At 40.7% G+C, this 17,779-nt stretch overlaps 2 protein-coding genes across 2 annotated transcripts in view; one reads left to right on the top strand and one right to left on the bottom strand.

Moving 5' to 3' along the window:
• The window catches only part of LOC109259246 (zinc finger protein 678-like), an 88,360-nt gene that overhangs the window by 42,495 nt on the left and 28,086 nt on the right, over positions 1-17,779 (top strand).
• Positions 9,221-10,482, bottom strand: LOC109259288 (phospholipid scramblase 1-like). The gene is given in 2 exon segments (XM_019436803.2): positions 9,221-10,316; positions 10,319-10,482. Coding segments are annotated over 2 exon segments (963 nt in total). The 5' UTR covers positions 10,443-10,482; the 3' UTR covers positions 9,221-9,477.

Raw genomic sequence — 17,779 nt, 5'->3', positions numbered from 1 at the left:
ACCTAAAGGCCTTGCCACATTCTTGACATTGGTAAGGTTTCTCTCCAACATGGATTCTGTGATGCTGAATAACGCTAGAACAGAAATTAAGAGTTTGCTGCATTTGTTACATTGGTAAGGTTTCTGTCTGGTATGAATTCTGTGATGTCGAGTAAGGATTGAGTACTCACTAAAGGCCTTGCCACATTCTTGACATTTGTATGGTTTCTCTCTGGCATGAATTCTCTCATGTCGAGTAAGCTGTGAGTACACCTTAAAGGCCTAGCCACATTTGACATGTGTAAGATTTCTCTCCAGTATGAGTTCTGTGATGTTTACTAAGGTGTGAGTGCTGGATAAAGGCTTTGTCACATTCTGGACATTGGTAAGGTTTCTCACCAGTGTGGATTCTGTGATGCCGAGTCAGGGTTGAGTATTCACTAAAGTCCTTGCCACAGTCTTGACATTTGTGAGATTTCTCTCCAGTGTGGATTCTGTGATGTTGACTAAGGGATAATTGCTAGCTAATGGCCTTGCCACATTCTTGACATTTGTGAGGTTTCTCTCCAGTGTGGATTCTGTGATGTTGACTAAGGGATGTTTGCTGGCTAAAGGCCTTGCTGCATTCTTGACATTTGTAAGGTTTCTGTGCAGTATGGATTTGCCTGTGTGCATGGAGTGATGACCCATGCTTAATGGTTTGACCACCTTCTTCACATTTGTCAATTTTTTTGCAGTATGCATTTGCTGATGTTGAGGTAGTGTCGAGTGCCTGTCAAAGGTTTTGCCACATTCCTTGCAAATGTACCTTTTCTCTCCAGTACCACTTGTCTTATAGGTATTTAGGCTTAATGATTGATTAAACATGTTCCCAGATTCATTATATGTGTATGGGTTTCCACCCCCATGAATCCTCTGATGATCAGCAATACTGGAGGACTGCTTCAGAGCTTTCCCACATTCATCATACTTAGAAGTATTTTCTCCCCTCTGCATACTCTTTCTCTTGGTACATTTGGAGTTTGGATAAAAGACTTCCTCATCTTTATTAGATTCAAAATGGTTTTCTTGCAGAGGAGTCCTCAGACGTTTGCTAACATGGGAGCCCTGGTTAGACTGTGTCTCAGATTCACTGTATTGAGCCAGTGTATCTCCATTGAAAATGCTCTGGTAATGTTGCAGGGTCACCTCCTCTGTGAAGCACCTCCCAAATTGAGACGTCCTAGGCCTTTTATCTTCATTTTTGAATCTCTGAGTTTTAGAAATATTTGACTGAAAGGCCAATCCAATCCCACTTTCACAACGGTTCAAAGCATTGTTTTCAGCGTGGACGAGGTAACTTTCCAAATGTTCCAAATTTTCGTTGTACAAATATGTATGTTTGCATATTTGAATGGAACTTCTGCTTACAGGTGAACAGTGCTTTGCACAAATAGTGGATGTAAAAAGGGCAGTTTTCCGAGAAGTTTTATGTCCTTGGCCACCTGCAGCTGTGAAGTTCTTGTTATGGGCGGTCGTCTCAATTGGACCACGTCCTTCATGAAACTTCTGATGTGCTTCATTCTTTCTTCCACTGTCCCAGTTTATCATTAAGTGTAAATTCTCAAGGGCATGATGTTTCCATGTACCCAGTGACACATTTTGGGAAGAGGCTTCTATGCATGGCTTTGGCAGGAAGCTCTGGGTGCCATGTGAAGATATAGCTGAAAGATAGCAAATAACAAAAAAAGGAACATCATTCCAATTACTACTCTCACATGAAGGTACTGACAACTTCTAATATACAACCTTCAAATCAGTCAGAGAATGTCAGGAAGATGTTGAGAAGGATTCATCGGGAATTCATTCTTCCTTGACACAGAAACTTAAACACAACGTGCTGAAGATATAGCCTAATAGATCATTCTGTAGTTGTTTAACAGTGTAGCACAAATCACATTCCTGTGCCACAAGAATCAGGAAAGTACTTTATGAGCCAAAATTTAGAAGGACATTTAACTGAAAAGTCAAACAGAAATTATGCAAATACGATATAGCAAAAGTAGGAATAAAACAACAGGACGAGTTTGTTTTCAGAAATAACCCAAAAATTTCACAGATCTATAACGCCATCAAGTAAGGATGAAAAATTGAAGTTCACCTAAAATCTGAAGTGAAGAAATAAAACAAGACACAGTGCAAGTGATATCATAGAAATAAAAGTAATTATAATTGGGAAAAAGGATAATAACATGCTAACAAATATGTATCCAAAAAAAAAAAAAAAACTACGTATTTCAAAAAAGGTATAACCGGGGCGCCTGGGTGGCGCAGTCGGTTAAGAGTCCGACTTCAGCCAGGTCACGATCTCGCGGTCTGTGAGTTCGAGCCCCGCGTCAGGCTCTGGGCTGATGGCTCGGAGCCTGGAGCCTGTTTCCGATTCTGTGTCTCCCTCTCTCTCTGCCCCTCCCCCGTTCATGCTCTGTCTCTCTCTGTCCCAAAAATAAATAAAAAACGTTGAAAACAAATTTAAAAAAAAAAAAAAAAAAAAAAAAAAAAAAGGTATAACCTACCTGACATCATCATGGAGAAAAGAACATAATGAAAGGGGAGCCTGGGTGGCTTAGTCGGTTGAGTGTCCAACTCTTGATTTTGACTCAGGTCATGATCTTAGGGTCATGTGATGGACCCCAATATCAGGCTCTGCCCTAAGCATGAAGTCTGCTTAAGATTCTCTCTCTCTCTCTCTCTCTCCCTCTACTCCCACTCACTGAATCTCTCACATTCAAAAAAAAAGAAAAAGAAAAAGAATAAAGTCAACTGATTTACAACCACTAAGTATATTAAAACTGTAACAAATAAACTCCCAACAAGGAAGTCCTGTACCACATGAATTCACAGGATCATTCATAGACACACACGACAAAGTACTAGAAATCTCCCCAAACATTTCCAGGGAGGGAAGAGAAGGGAGATTATGAAACCACTTGATCATATGAGCATTAACAGGTTATCAAAGCCAAAGGAAGGTGCGACAAGTATACAAGAATATGAATTACTACCTGTGGGGAATATTCATGCAAAGTCCACCATAAAACTAAGCAAATAGGGGAGCCTGGGTACCTAAGTCAGTTAAGCACCCAACTCTTGACTTCAGCTCACATCATGATCTCAGTCGGGAGATCAGACCCCATGTCCAGCTCATTGCAGACTGTGAAACCTGCTTGGGATCCTCTTTCCTCCTCACTCTCTACCCCTCCCATTCTCCTCTTCCTCCTTCTCCTTCTCAAAAAAACAAAAACCAAACTGAATCAAAAGCACATTTTACCATTTTACAACATAATCAACTGGGAATTCTTCTTGAAATTCAAGGGTGTTTCACCATATGGCAAACTATCGAGTTGGGACTGAGTTGGGACTGCACATTACAGACTAAAGATCACAAAGAGAGGATAATCTCAATTGATACAGGACAGGAAGTGAGCATATTGGACACCATTTTACGATTAAAGATACTCAATAAAGGAGAAATCAAAGGAAACTTAGTCAACCTAATAAAGATCATGTATGTGTGAAAAGCTGAAATCTAACATAACCAATGAGAAGACCAAAAGCTCCTCTTATAGGATCAGAAACAAGGTAATGAAGCGACTATCCCACTCTCATTCCACACAGTACTGGGACTCTTCACAACAATTAGGCAAGAAAAAATACATAAAAGGAGACCAAATTGGGGGCGCTTGGTTGGCTCAGTCAGTTAATTGTCTGACTCTTGGTTTTCAAGTGGCTCCTGATCTGACACTTTGTGAGTCTGAGCCCCTTTGGACTCCTCTGCATTCAAAGACTATCCTTGAACATGCCTTGGAGTGCTGTTCCAGTGGTCACAAACTCCTTTAGTTTCTGTTTGACTGGAAATCGCTTTCTCTCCCCTTTAGTCTGGATGATAGTCTTCCTGGATACAGTATTCCTAGCTGCATATTTTCCCCATTCAGCATTTTGAATCTACCTTTCCTCCCATCAGGCTTGCCAAGTTTCCGTTGAGAAATCTTGAGCTGGTCTTATGGTTTGTTCATGGTAGGTGAAATACTTCTTCCACATTGCTGCTTTTAAGATTTTGTCATTCTCATCATCGTTTGCAAACTTGATTCCAAGATGTCTTGGTGCTGGTCTCCTTTTGGTGATTTCAATGGAGTTCTGTGCCTCCTGAGTCTGTAGGTCTGTTTCCTTCAACTGATTAGGGATGCCTTCTGCTACTGTTCCCTGAAATAACTTCTCTAAACCCCCTTTCTCATCGTCTTCTGTGACCCCTGTAATATAAATGTTATCACTTTTGATGGAGCCCCTGATTTCCTAAGTCTATTACATGTTGCCTAAGTCTCCTCTCTCTGTCTGTCTGTCTGTCTCACTCTCTCCACCTTAAGCTTCACTATTTTCCATTATTTTGTTTTCAAGGTCACTAATTTGCTGCTCTAATTCCCCCAACCTGCTGTTCATTGAATCAATGTGTTTCTCATCTCATTTATTGCATTCTGCATCTCTCATCCTTTGTTAAGCCTCTTGTCTCTGTGTTAAGAGTCTCACTGTTGTTGTCTTTTCACAAGCCCAGTGAGTATCCATAATGTAGTTCCTTCAGTTTACTATTGAGAATGTTACTGACAAAGGTTTCACTTAGAACTCTGGCTGTGGCCATAACTTGTTCTTTCATTATGGATAAAATCTTCCATCTTGGCATTTTGTCTAAGTCTCTGGCACCCTCTGTATGTTAAAACATTCAGTTATGTCTCCTGCTCTTTCGTTGTGGCCAGTGGTCTGCTGAGGCTCTCCTTCCAGGGTTTGGACCCTGTCCTCAATAGATTGAGTTTTAACTAGTTATGCTGTGGGCTGCTTGTGAGATGAGACCTGACATCACCTCCACCAGAACTGAGGCCCTACAGAACTGTGTGGTCATGTGAGGTGTGGGAAACAGCTTAAGCAAATCTCTTGGGGAGGGGCAGCCTTGCTGGGATTGAGTCAGGCTTGACTGAGATGGGCAGTCCCACCAGAGGATAGGGGCTTGGGGCTTGTTGTAAGTAAGGCAGACAGCCAGTGTCCCCGCTGTGCCCTTTCTCTCAGGGTGCTCTGTGTTCCTGCTGAGGAGGATGGGAAGGAAATGGAACGAGCCAGCTCATTTGTTCCCATCATGCACCTCATTGAAGGGCCACTAGGATATCAAATAATCTCACTCATGTGTGCCCCAAGTGCTCTTCACATTGCTGTTTCCATGCTGTCTACCCTCAGGTTGTGGGCCTACCTTCTGTTCAGGAGCAGTGCAGAGCCCTCTAGAATCTTTCCCAGCCAAGCTTGCTGATCTTGAAAACTCGAGGCTTGAAGCCACACTGCTTGCAAGAACACAAAAAATGCAGGCCTTCTCATTTTCCAAGACAATGACACTAGGGAAATATTCTCCTTGTGCATTCTTCTTTGGGCTCCACTCTCCTACCCTTCTCCACAACCACTGCTCCCTGCTTTCAGCAGCACTATAATCTGTTGCTTCCCCAGCCAAATCTCTATACTTCCTACAATCTTCGATGTGCCTCTTCTCTCTCATTAGCTGAGTAGTTCCTCTGTCAGTCTTAAGGTTGCTTTTTGGGATACTTAGGATAGCTTGGTGGTTATCTACATGTGTGTGGGTGGGATGTGATGAGGGTAGGATACTCCTAGTCTGTCACGATACTATTTTCTTTTTCTCTGAAGAATCCCTATTTTTTTTTTATTTTAAATTATTTTATTGGAGAAAGAGAGTTTGTGCAACTAGGGAGAGGGGCACAAGGAGGCAGAGACTCTCAAGCAAGCTCCATGCGGTGTGGAGTCTGAGGCAGGGCTTGATTCCATGACCTTGGGATCATGACCTGAGCCAAAATCAGCAGTCAGACACTCCACCAACGAATCAGCCAGGTGCCCCTGAAGAATCCTCATTTTGAAAAACTTATTAAAACTCAAACAAATTTTACAAAATTGGAGATTACAAAACCAACACACAAAAATTCATTCTTTATACACAACAAAGAACAATTCCCCCAAAGATATAATTAACAGTTACATTATCGTCACAAAGAATAAACTGCTTAAGACTTAAAATAATGTTAGAGGTCAAAACTAGTGAAAAGAAAACTATAAAATATTGTGAAGAATCGAAAGAAGTAAGTGAAAACACATCCATGTTCTTACATTGGAATACATCAAATTATCCAACTGTCAGTATACTCTAAATGATCTACTGATTCCTTGCCCCCTCCATCAAATTCCCAATGACATTTTTGGCAGAAAGATCACAACCAAATGGAACATTCACATGGATATTACAGGATAATATATAACCACAATAATCTTGAAACATAAAGAGTACTCTGGTGGCACCAAACTTCCTGATTTGCAGCATACTAGAAAATCATTTATCAAAATAATATACTACAGAAGAAAACAGAGGCATGCAATAATGAAAAAGTGATGGTGACCTACACGTGCACTTCAATGTCAATGTGTATGAAAACAAACAGAGCATCTTCTTAAAACTCACATTTTGATTTGGATTTTTAGGTGGGGCCTGAGTTTCTACATTTCTCACAAGCCTGAAACTCATGCCAACATCTTCACTTCAAGAGCCACACTTCTATATTCCAAGAAAAAAAAAAAGAAGAAGAAGAAATCACGGAGGACTTTGAACTTGAAGAATAATGAGCAAATTACTACTCCTCATATCATGAACAGAAACAACCATTCTCCTTGAACACTTACTACACAGTACAGACCATTCTAACAGTTTTGCATAAATTCACCCACCAATCCCAGTAACTTATAAGAACACTAGTATTGTTTTTCATCTTTCAAAAGAATATGTGGCACAATTGCAGTAATAGTATAGTATGTGTCTTTATCCAGATGATCTGACTTAATTCACCTAAGAGAAACACACCAACCATTATACAGAGATCATCCTATAAGAAGGTTCACAGAAAGTTTCAATATGACAATGGTAATGCAAATATGATAAAACCACAAAACTGAGTAACATAAAACGAAAAGTGAGGATATCACATAAATTACGAATATTACAAATTGAATACAAAAGAATAAAAGTGATAGAATAAAATGTTTACTCTCCTTAAAACTAAGAAATGTTTTCAATGACATAAAGCTTATATATCTATTGGTGGAGAAGGGTTTGGTGACTTGCTAACACCACAAATATACACACTCACAAATAGAAATAGGTATTGTTTTTGAGTCTTTTATAGCATTGAAAGTCTAGGTCTCAATTCTCTTTTGTGCTGGATTACATTTTACAATTTGAAGGCATTTGAACATATATGATGCATATTTTCTTTTTCTGGAGCAACAGAAAAGAGATAAGGAAGAGTATATATGGGTCACACCGGCAGAATACAATGGAAATTTACAGGACTGAGCCCTGATTCACAATCTCTACTTCAAACAGCAATTCCTACAGCACACATAGGAGAAATCCTTCATTCCAAAGCAGACAAGAAACAAAGAGAAATGAAGGAGGAAGCTTCCAGAATAAATGAGATGATTATGCATATCTTCCCATAAAGATACTTAATGATAACAGAGAAAATATATCCACCTTCTAGTGGAGGGATCCAGCATAGAGCACACAGGAAATAAGGAACCTGTAATGGGTCACATTGGGATCACGTGCCTAACATTCTTCAAAGGCCACATATGACAGCTGTGAAATAAACGTCCAGAACAAATATGTAATCAGTGTCTACATGCCAACATGAAAATATCCATTTTATTCAAATATCAAGCCAATAAAGCATGGCAAACAATTCAAATGATCATCTTAGAGAGACTCCTGGAGGAAGAAGAGGGAACACGTAACTAAATGATATCAGGAAAACTCTGCACGACCAACAGGTCAACCCAAATGATCTACCTCATACCTCATGAGGTGCATGCCATGTCAGAATTTCGATCAAATGAATCAGAAATGAATCTCATGAAGAACCCTCAGAAAGTAAAAACGTTTATGACAAAGACACAGGAATTTGCTATTATACAAGAAAAAAAGTTGGAAATGATGAAGTTACTAAGAAATAATGTAACCATTGAGACTTCATTACAGATTGTGAGTTCTAAGTTCTCAATGTTCTAGTTCCCCTGTGGCATTAATGTTGGTAGGAATGCGAGAATACACATAGACTAGTTCACCATTGAGGAATGGAACACATAGAGTGGAAATTTCTTATCGTTCATAAGAAAAATGAACTTCTGAAGTGAAACAGAGGATGAGATTTTCTCATTTTAGAAAGTGCTTTTTTATCTGATGAAAGTACTCAATCTCAGTGTTGTACGATGAAGATGGAAGCCTCAGTGGGGCGCCTGGCTGGCTCAGTTTGTTGAGCATCCGACTTCAGCTCAGGTCATGATCTCATGATCTGTGAGTTTGAACCCCACGTCAGGCTCTGTGGTGACAGCTCAGAGCCTGGAGCCTGCTTCTGATTCTGTGCCCCTCTCTCTCTGTCCCTCCCCCACAATGGCTCTGTCTCCCTCTCTCTCTTGCTCAAAAATAAATTAACATAAAAATTTTTTATATCCATAATTTTTAATTCAGTTGTTTGTTCATGTAAATAACAGACAGTTACTGCACTTTCTACTCAGATGGAATATATATGTTCTATTGAACACCTGAGTGCTCTCCTAACTATCATGCTCTGTGAAAGACAGAATGAATACTGGAGCTAAACATTCCACGTGTAAATAATTACTTCAAAAATTATAACAATCGTCCAGTTCTAAATGAATTTTTAAATGCATCCTTCTTTAGGGCATGTCTTTTTCAGAAAATCATTTAAAAAATCTGTAATTTATTTTCTTATCAATAATGAAAATTTTTTTATAGTAGCAGATTAGCTTACAAAAGAAGTTTAATATACTGTGACTTGCTGAACAAAAGACAAATACATGTTTTATTTTTCTTTGGTAATATGAATATTAAGTATTAGTTTAACATAATTGTAAAGGAAACAAATTATATTCATTTTTAACTTTTTTGAACAGACATTATTTGGAAAATAACAATTGTTACGTGTGAAATAAATTGGAACCATATTTAATAAAATGCACATTTATATTTTAAAATTAATAAGGACTTAATTTGGTGTAAAATTTGAAAATAAAACAGATTGTAGTTCAGAACAATTTGCCACAGGAAGTTTCATGATTAAATATAAAAAAATTAACATATCCTTTCTCTAAAATACACAATGAAAAAGAAAATGTATAAAACAAAACAAAATGCATAAAAACATTTATAGGTAAGTGATATAGAAAATAAACTCTATAATTTGAAAAGTCATCACATATACCAGGCATCACAGTAGAATTCACAAATGCTAGAAGTCATTTCAATAAAGAAAAGAAAACCAATTAGTTTTTCCTTGGCAAAGTCCCAGTAAGTATACAGACTTCACACTTTCTGAGGTTTTCGTTGATCCCCTACCACACTCCTTCTTTTTATTCTGTGTTTCCACTCCTTTCAAAAAACAAGAAATCAATGCGGAAACATGCACCAAGCATTACAGCTTTCATTTTCACATCAAGGTCTAAAGGGAACTGGATACCAAAGTTATCAGCATCCGTAAATGCCTCTCTCACAAAACCAGTCCACTGCTTGGAAATCTTGCCAACTATAGTTTCTTCATCAAGAGATTTAATCTCAAAATCAACATCTGCACAACAGCTGCACACAACACATGGACCAATAATTTTTAGTACATCCTCTCTCCTCTCATTTTGAATTGTAAACCTTGGCAGGCATGGATGCCAGGTCTGAGTAACATAACCTACAGGTACACCAGGAGGAGCATGGACTTCAATCTTCTGAAGGCAGCAAGGGCAACAACAGCTGTCACACCTTAGTGGTCTCTCCAGAGTTATAACTTCTTGGCCCATATTATCAATAATCCTCATGGTAAAAGGCCGAGAAGCCCCACAGCAATTCCGGGTACAGCAGTCTGTATCCTCTACTGCAAAGTAAATCTTCTGTCCAAAGCTGTTCTTAATTTCATATTTGTTATTTGTTTCAAAACCTGTTATGACTTCCAGAAGCTCAATTTGCTGATGAACCAGTATCTGATCTGTCTGACTTAAATATTCCAATCTGGGTGGACAGCCTGATGGAGGTGGTGGTGCTGGCATCCAGGGTACCCCTGCAGGTCCACCTGGCTGATTATACACAGGCTGGTGTTGGACAGGAAACCCTACTGGGCCAGCACCTGAATAACCAGCTGGTGGAATTGAGTAGCCAGCCTGGGGGCCAGGATAGCCAGCCTGGGGGCCAGGGTAGCCAACCTGGGGCCAGGGCAGCCAGTATGTCCTGGAGGTCCTTGGAGTGTTGCTGAAGGATATTGAGGGGGATAGTCAGATGGTAAATTCATTCCTGGGTGAGGAGCATTCAGTTGTCTGTTTTGCTTTTCCATGATTTATAGAGTTCTGGGGCTACAGGTGCTCTACACTGCCGAGAACTCTAACATAAAAATTTAAGAAAAGAATTAAAGCCTCAGTAGCATTGGAAAGCATAAACCAGAAATCACATGATCCCTGTCCCCAGTGTTCTTGCGATTTGGGCACCAAACACAGTATGTCCACCACTACCCTGACACCCGTCTCACAGGAGGCAAAACAGAAATTGGCAATGGCTTAGGATAGAATATCTCAGAAATATGGAGAATTCCCCAGGCCCCTCAACGCAATGGAGAAGCTCTAAGACTTTGGAGACCATCAAACTCCAAAGGGGGGTCTCCTGGCACTCACTGTGGAGATGATGGACCATCACTAGAACAGAAGAAAGAATCCTTAGAGAATGTAAGAGCATGATGTGTTGGATAGCTGATGTCCTGCCATGAGAGGGACAGACATAATACTAGGCTTCTCAAACTAATTTCCATTCAAGGAGAGCTACTCCAACCACATTTTAAGGTCTAGCTTCACCCTGTTTACATTTCACCTTTGTCATCTTTTTCATTCATGCCCAGCAACCTAGGGGTGAGGCTACAGTCTTCTTTCTCTTCACATCCCAGAGCTCCCTCTTTTGTTCCAAAAAAATGACCAGGTCTGGATTTGACACAGTGACACTTGGTTATCAGAAAAAAAAGGAATGTAACTATTTCTCAGATCCTACCTTTCAACCCAATATTGTGCTCAGTACACAAGAGAGGACAGTGCAGAATTCTAGAAAATGATTTCCCAAATGCTGTGGCCCAACAGCCCCTTTAGTACACTCAACAGGAATTTCCAGTGTTCACATCATGACCTCACTTTCAAGTACTACCACTACAGGAATGAGTAGCAGTTGGGAGCATACGTGGGCAGTACCAATTTATGCCACTCAATGTTTACAATTACCACTCATCTATAGATGATGATGCTCTTACCAAACCTTAGAGAAGGGGAATCTACAGCTGAAAAGGACACCTCAGGAAGATATTTCTCTGTATCTACAAACCCCTACTTCTTTCCCTGACTGCAGGGATCTGAATCCCAGTCATGCAAAGAGGATGTTTCCAAGAGACAGTCTTCAAAGGAAGGAACAAACCCCTGAGTGTGGTTTGGGAAGTCTGGAAGGAGTTATCCTCACCCAAGAAGAGGAGGTGTCCATAGGTCCCTAACATCACATCCCTGTACATTTCTCACTGACTCTGGTTCAGGCATCCCCACTCGTCCTGGGAGAATTCTATGGCCACATCCCTGAAGGTCAGCAGTCCCTGTGACAAATGCCACAGTTACCAAGTAGCCATAGGCAGCATTCATAATGGTACCTAAGATGCAAGAGGGAGTTAATGTCACCAGCTGGACCCCAAGACCTGACCTTCACTGCTTACTTGTTGATACCCACTGCCCTTAGGCCCTCATTTTATTTTAATTCTTCTTTCAACCTTATCTGTTACTTCAGGCAACAACACCCCAGGGCTATCGTCTCCTGTGATGGAAACAGAAGGTTTACAACAAAAGGTAATGTCTTCTGAGAAAGAGCTTATACCCACCTTGTCTGAGCTCATCCCCTGACTCACTCCTAAGCACGTGGACAGTGGTGCCAACCAAGGGAATAAGATTGTTACCATGACCTCATTATAATACTGAACTCTCCAGCCAAGGGTAAGCACAAACTTCATTTACTATGTAATATCCAGAGTATGTATAGAAGGGTTTTCTTTAAAAAAGAAAAAAATCGAATGTGTATTTATTTTTGAGAGAGAGACAGACAGAGCATGAGCAGGGGAAGGACAGAGAGGGAGACATAGAATCAGAAGCAGGCTCAAGTCTTTTGAGTTGTCAGCACAAAGCCCAATGCAGGGATCGAACTCACAAACCGCAAGATTTTGAGCACACAGCCTGCAAGATCATGACCTGAGCTGAAGTCGGATGCTCAGCCAACTGAGCCACCCAGGCACCCCTGTATACAACTGTTTTCTTCAGGCCAAAATGGTGACATGAAACCAACAGCAAGTCTTGCTATTAAACTAAGTAAGCTTTTTTTCTATTGGGGAAACCTCTCCTTATCCCTTCTTACCCCCTCCTTTTTTTTTTTTTTTTTTTTTTTTTTTTTTTGTCTTTAAGGAACCAAGTCCCACACTGGAAATATGATGACAAAGGCTGGCAACACAAACACAATTCCTGTTGAAACCTATGGATCGTGTATTTCCCTATAACCCCCCACCCCCACCCCCAGCCCCTTCTTCTGGGTGGGTTTGCAAGGTTGAAGGCTTTAACCTGCTTCAGCCTCTTCTGCCTGGGAAAACAATAAAGCTCTTATTCCTCTTTTCCCAAACTCTGTCTTCATGTTATATTTTAGCTCTGAAGAACAGAAATCAGTTTTTAACAGCAGAAAGAATGTGTACGAGAAGACAATATTTTTCTTCATCTGTTCTCTGTTCTTTGGCCAGCCTATCAATTAAACTGACATAAGACATGGTCACAAGAGAAAAAAAAATAATTTCTTAGTTATGAAAAACTGAAAGATGATGAGACTCAAAGTCAGGCAGTTGATACTTATATACCATTTTGAATTAAGGAGAAGGGGATAGGGATTTACATCTCAAAAAGTAGGAAGTACATTCAAAGAGAAAGGAAAGAGCAAATGTTATCCAACATATGTTTGCCCTGCCAGACAGGTAACTCTAAAATGTTCATCGTGGGTGCACCTGAATGGCTCAGTCAGTTAAGTGTCCCTCCTTGGCTTACGTCATGAACTAAGTTGGTTAGTTTGAGCCCCACATGGGGCTCTCTGCTGTCAGCAAAGGGCCCACTTCAGATCCTCTGTCTCCCTATCTGCTCCAACCCTGCTCGTTCTCTCTGTCTCTCTCTCAAAATAAATCAATAAACTTTACAATAAATAAAAATTAAAGTTTCATCTTTGCTGTTAGCTCCTTCCTGGTAGAGATCCTTCATCTAATTTATTCTTGGTATATGTATCAGCCTCAGAAAAGAAGGACATTTTTCCATTGCCAGCAACTTAGAGGTTGCTAGAGGATATTTTGTTAAGTTAAATAAACCACATACAGAAAAATATATACTATATGAAATCACATAAACGCAAATCTTAAAAACGGCAAAAGTATTAAAGATTAGCAAGTTTGTTGCCAGGGGCTGAGGATGGGGGAAATGTTTAGATGTTGGACAACTGGCAAAAGGCACTACTAATGCAGGATGTGTGAGCAGTGAATGTTTACACCTCGGTGAGTGTGCTTAATACTAGTGTATTGTACCCTTGAGATTTGCTAAGAGAGGCTATCGGAAGTGTTCTCAAGACACACGCGTACACAAACACATATTAACAATGGGAGATGAAGGATATGTTTATTGGCTAGATTGTGGTAATGACTTTGTAAGCAGGACCCAAGGGTACAGGAGCACCTGGTTCCAGTGGCCCCAGACAGACCCAGTTCTGCCACTCATGGCTGACCAAATCCAAGGGCAAGACAGAGGACTTTTGCTGCCTCAATTTTGACCTCAAACTTGTTCACTGGGTTCCTTCCAGCTTGTCTCCTGGCTCAGGAGGAAGACCCTGAGGACAAAGTATCCCTCAGGGGAAATGGAACTACCCCTCAAGCCTCAAAGACTGTCCTGAGCCAGAAAGACCCTACCCTAGACTGACTCCTAGACAATGACAGACTTCACTGTCTACCTGCAGGTCCTGACTCCTTTTGCCCCTCCACCCACCTCTCCCCTTTTCCCTTCCATACACCTGGAAGTGTATCCAGCACTTTGGAGACAGTCCTTGAGACGTTATTCAGCCATCTTTGCAGTGTCAGCCTCCCTGAAATAACTACCTCTCGTGTTTCACCACCTCTCATCTCTCTGCCTTTGGATTTTGTCAGTGGCAAGTGGCCAAACCTGGTCTGTGTGGGTCCCCCAGAGAAGGCAAGAACAGCAGTGGGATGAGTGGTGATAAAACAAGAAAGAGATTTCACGGAGGCCAACACTGAGAAGAGAGGTGACCAACATCTCAAACACTGTCCCCAACCTGCTGAAAATCCTTCCAGGTTTATATAAAGAAAATGTAGGACGAAGGGTGGTGGTACAGGCAGGTGGGGAAGGCCAGGCCAATCATTGCATTGCTGTCAGGCAGGTAGGGTCCTGCTGGCTCAGGGCAGTCCCTATTGCTGGAGGAGGTAGTTTCCTTCCCCATCCTGGGATGCTTTGCCTGCTGGGGCTTCTTCCTGAGCTAAATGCTGACCTGGAAAGAAGAATGGAATCAGTTAGAAAGTACAGACAAGGTCAAAAGAGAGACAGTTGAAGGCACTGCTGGGTCTTCTTTCCATTTTACAAAGTCTATGTATATATTTACTTTTTAAAACTTGACTGACCTCTAGATGTTCACAAATGGGAAACAGGGTGATGAATGGGTTGGCTCCTGAAACTCCCATGGAGCAAGAATGTCATATCCCCTTTTGGGGGTGTCAGAATTCCTGTCCCTTTCCGGTTGTTCAGGCTGAACTAAGAAATTGACATGAGACTGGGTGGCTCAGTTGGTTGAGGGTCTCTTGATTTTGTTTATGAGATCAGGGTTTGTGAGATCAAGCCCCACATCAGGCTCTGCTCTGACAGCACAGAGCCTGTTTGGGATTCTCTTTGTCCCTCTCTCTCTGCCCCTCCCTGGTTCTCACTTGCTCTCTCTCTCTGTCTCCCATTGTCTCTCTCTCAAAATCAATAAACTAACATTTTTAAGAAAATTGAGACTGGCAAAGACTATCCTTGTAACCTGTTTCTTTTCAAAAGAGTCAATTGACATCAAAGCTCAATATAGACCAAGTGAACTTCAGCACATCTATCCATTTCAGTTCCTCAGCCTGGAAATGTCTATTCATTATTGACTACCACCAGCTTTCTTTTTATATGTATCAGCTGACACATCCACCTGCATTTTCTTCTGTCCCAGGCAGTTCACTATTACAATTATAACTGAAAATACTTAAACATGCTAACGGATTTCCTTGAGTATTTCATCTGTCAAGACATCAACATTTCTCCTAGGATACAAGACACAATGTTCACCACTTGGTCTCTAATGCCTGCATTCCCTAAATCCTAGCTTTCCCTACAGCTTCACCTGTAGTCAGTTGCATTACAGTTCAGAAAATTTCCCTTACCCCTGTTTCTTGAAGGACCTTCTAACCTTTAAACTGTCTTTGTGCAACAGTCTTCAAACTCCGCACCCAGATAAATTGGGAAACTATAATGTCTCATATTGAAGATACACATTCAAAGATAATTTCAAGTGTTTCTTCATTATTACAGGGAAAACTGTTATATTACTGCTAAGACTCTGGCCTTATTGCTGGAACCATTAACAACATAATTGTTAATAACAAGCTGCTTATATGATAATTATGAAAGGTTTCATTTTATGCCTGTAATTTATTATTTTTTACTAGATAGATTACATTTTTTCTTAGTTTATTTTAATTAATTTATTTTGAGAGAGAGAGACTTCCAGCACAAGAAGGGGAGGGGACAGGGAAGGGAAGACTGAATCCCAAGCAGGCTTCACGTCATCAGTGCACAGCCTGATTGGGGCTGAACCTCAAACCGTGAAATCACCTTAGCCAAGATCAAAACTCAGAGGCTTAACCGCTTGGGTCACCCAGGATTCCCTAGAATACATTACTTTATTCACAATTTTACTTACAACATCACTGACATGTAATTGGCATAACATTCTGGGAGGCATGAATATATAAATGACTGACAGGAAGAACAACAGACTACATTTTTCTCATGAGATGGGGGAGTTTGGGTATAAAGGTTACAAAGATGCTCCCTAGGACAAGGATGCTTGGGGTAGCTGTTATTTCAGGAGACGATCTACTTGTGGTACTACTCCTATCAATAGGTTGGCCCCTCAGCTTGCACATGCAAAGCAGGAAAACCATAAATGAGTCCTAAACACAAAATATCTGAGGTGTGAGGAACATCATCCTGTCTAGAGGATGTGAGAGTCTGCAAAAGAAGTCTTAGGAAATTTAGGAAGAGTAAAATCATACAAGTATCTTATTTTGGCCACCATGGACAGAAACTAAGTTATTCTTTGCTTTTAATGTGTATTTATTTGAGCGATAGAGAGTGAACAAGTGTGAGTGGTGGAGGGGGAGAGAGGCTCCATACTCACTGTGGAGCCCCATGTGGAGCTTGACCCATGCCCATGAGATCAAGACCTGAGCAAAATCAAGAGTTAGACACCTCACCAAGTGAGGCTCCCAAACATCTCCAGTTCCATTTTTAGTTATTTTAAAACCTCATCTACTGTTCTCCTGAATGGCTCCTGCACCACTTTGCATTCCCACCTACAGTGCAACAGGGTTCCCCTTCTCTTCATCCTCTCCAACACCTGTGGTTTCTTGTGTTGTCAATTTTACCCATTCTGACATATCTCATCAGTGGAAAGTGATATCTCATTTGTGTTTCCCTGGTGATGAGTGATGTTGAGCATCTTTTCATGTGTCTGTTAGCCATCTGCCTATCTTTCTCCCAAAAGTGTCTATTCATGTCTTCTGCCCATTTCTTAACTGGGTTGCTTGTTTTTTTGGGTGTTGACGTTGAGAAGTTTTTTATAGATTTAGACTTTTCATTCAAGTCTCAATTACTATGTCATCCCCATCTTTCCAAATGATAGGGTTAAGTTTGTCCTTTTTTGGTAAAGTACATACACTTTGAGCTATAAGAGAGAATTTTGGAATCGAATTTCGGCAAAAACCAAACAGTCACAAAAAGCCTCAGAATTGGTACTTAGTGGTAGGTTTTTGATTTTCAGGATGCCTTGAAACCTAGTCCTTGTTCTGACAGCAAGTGCCTTAAATACCCATGCTGGTTTTGAGCAAACTGCAATTTTTCTTTGGACACTTGATATCTCTTTAAAAACCAGAAGTTTTCACAGGTGTATGCTGGTGTCATGCAAAGAATCTTGAGAAGGGGAGCAGAGAACAAAATTATGTACATACTATAACAAAGGAGAGCCTGCAGAAAACTTACTATCATCCAATATAGCCTTAAGATTGTCATCCATAGGATGGACCCTCTGTGGGACCCTGAGGCATTACTGCCCAGGTGTATTGACTTTCCTCCCAAGTAAAGGTAAAAAGATACTGGATATCCCTGTCAAATGGACTATTTTTAAAAGGACTACATGGGCCAGTTTCAGGTAAAAATTGGTTTTCAGTAGGAATCAATGTCATTAGGGCATGAATGTTGGGAAAAACAGGACACAGACAGATACGAGTGTTATTTATTGCTCAGGAGTCCTAATCAAACTTCCATCCTC

The sequence above is a fragment of the Panthera pardus genome, unplaced genomic scaffold, assembly GCF_024362965.1.
Source record: "Panthera pardus isolate Hobbes unplaced genomic scaffold, ASM2436296v1 HiC_scaffold_18, whole genome shotgun sequence".
Lineage (NCBI taxonomy): Eukaryota > Metazoa > Chordata > Mammalia > Carnivora > Felidae > Panthera > Panthera pardus.
This window is presented reverse-complemented; position numbering and strand designations above follow the sequence as displayed.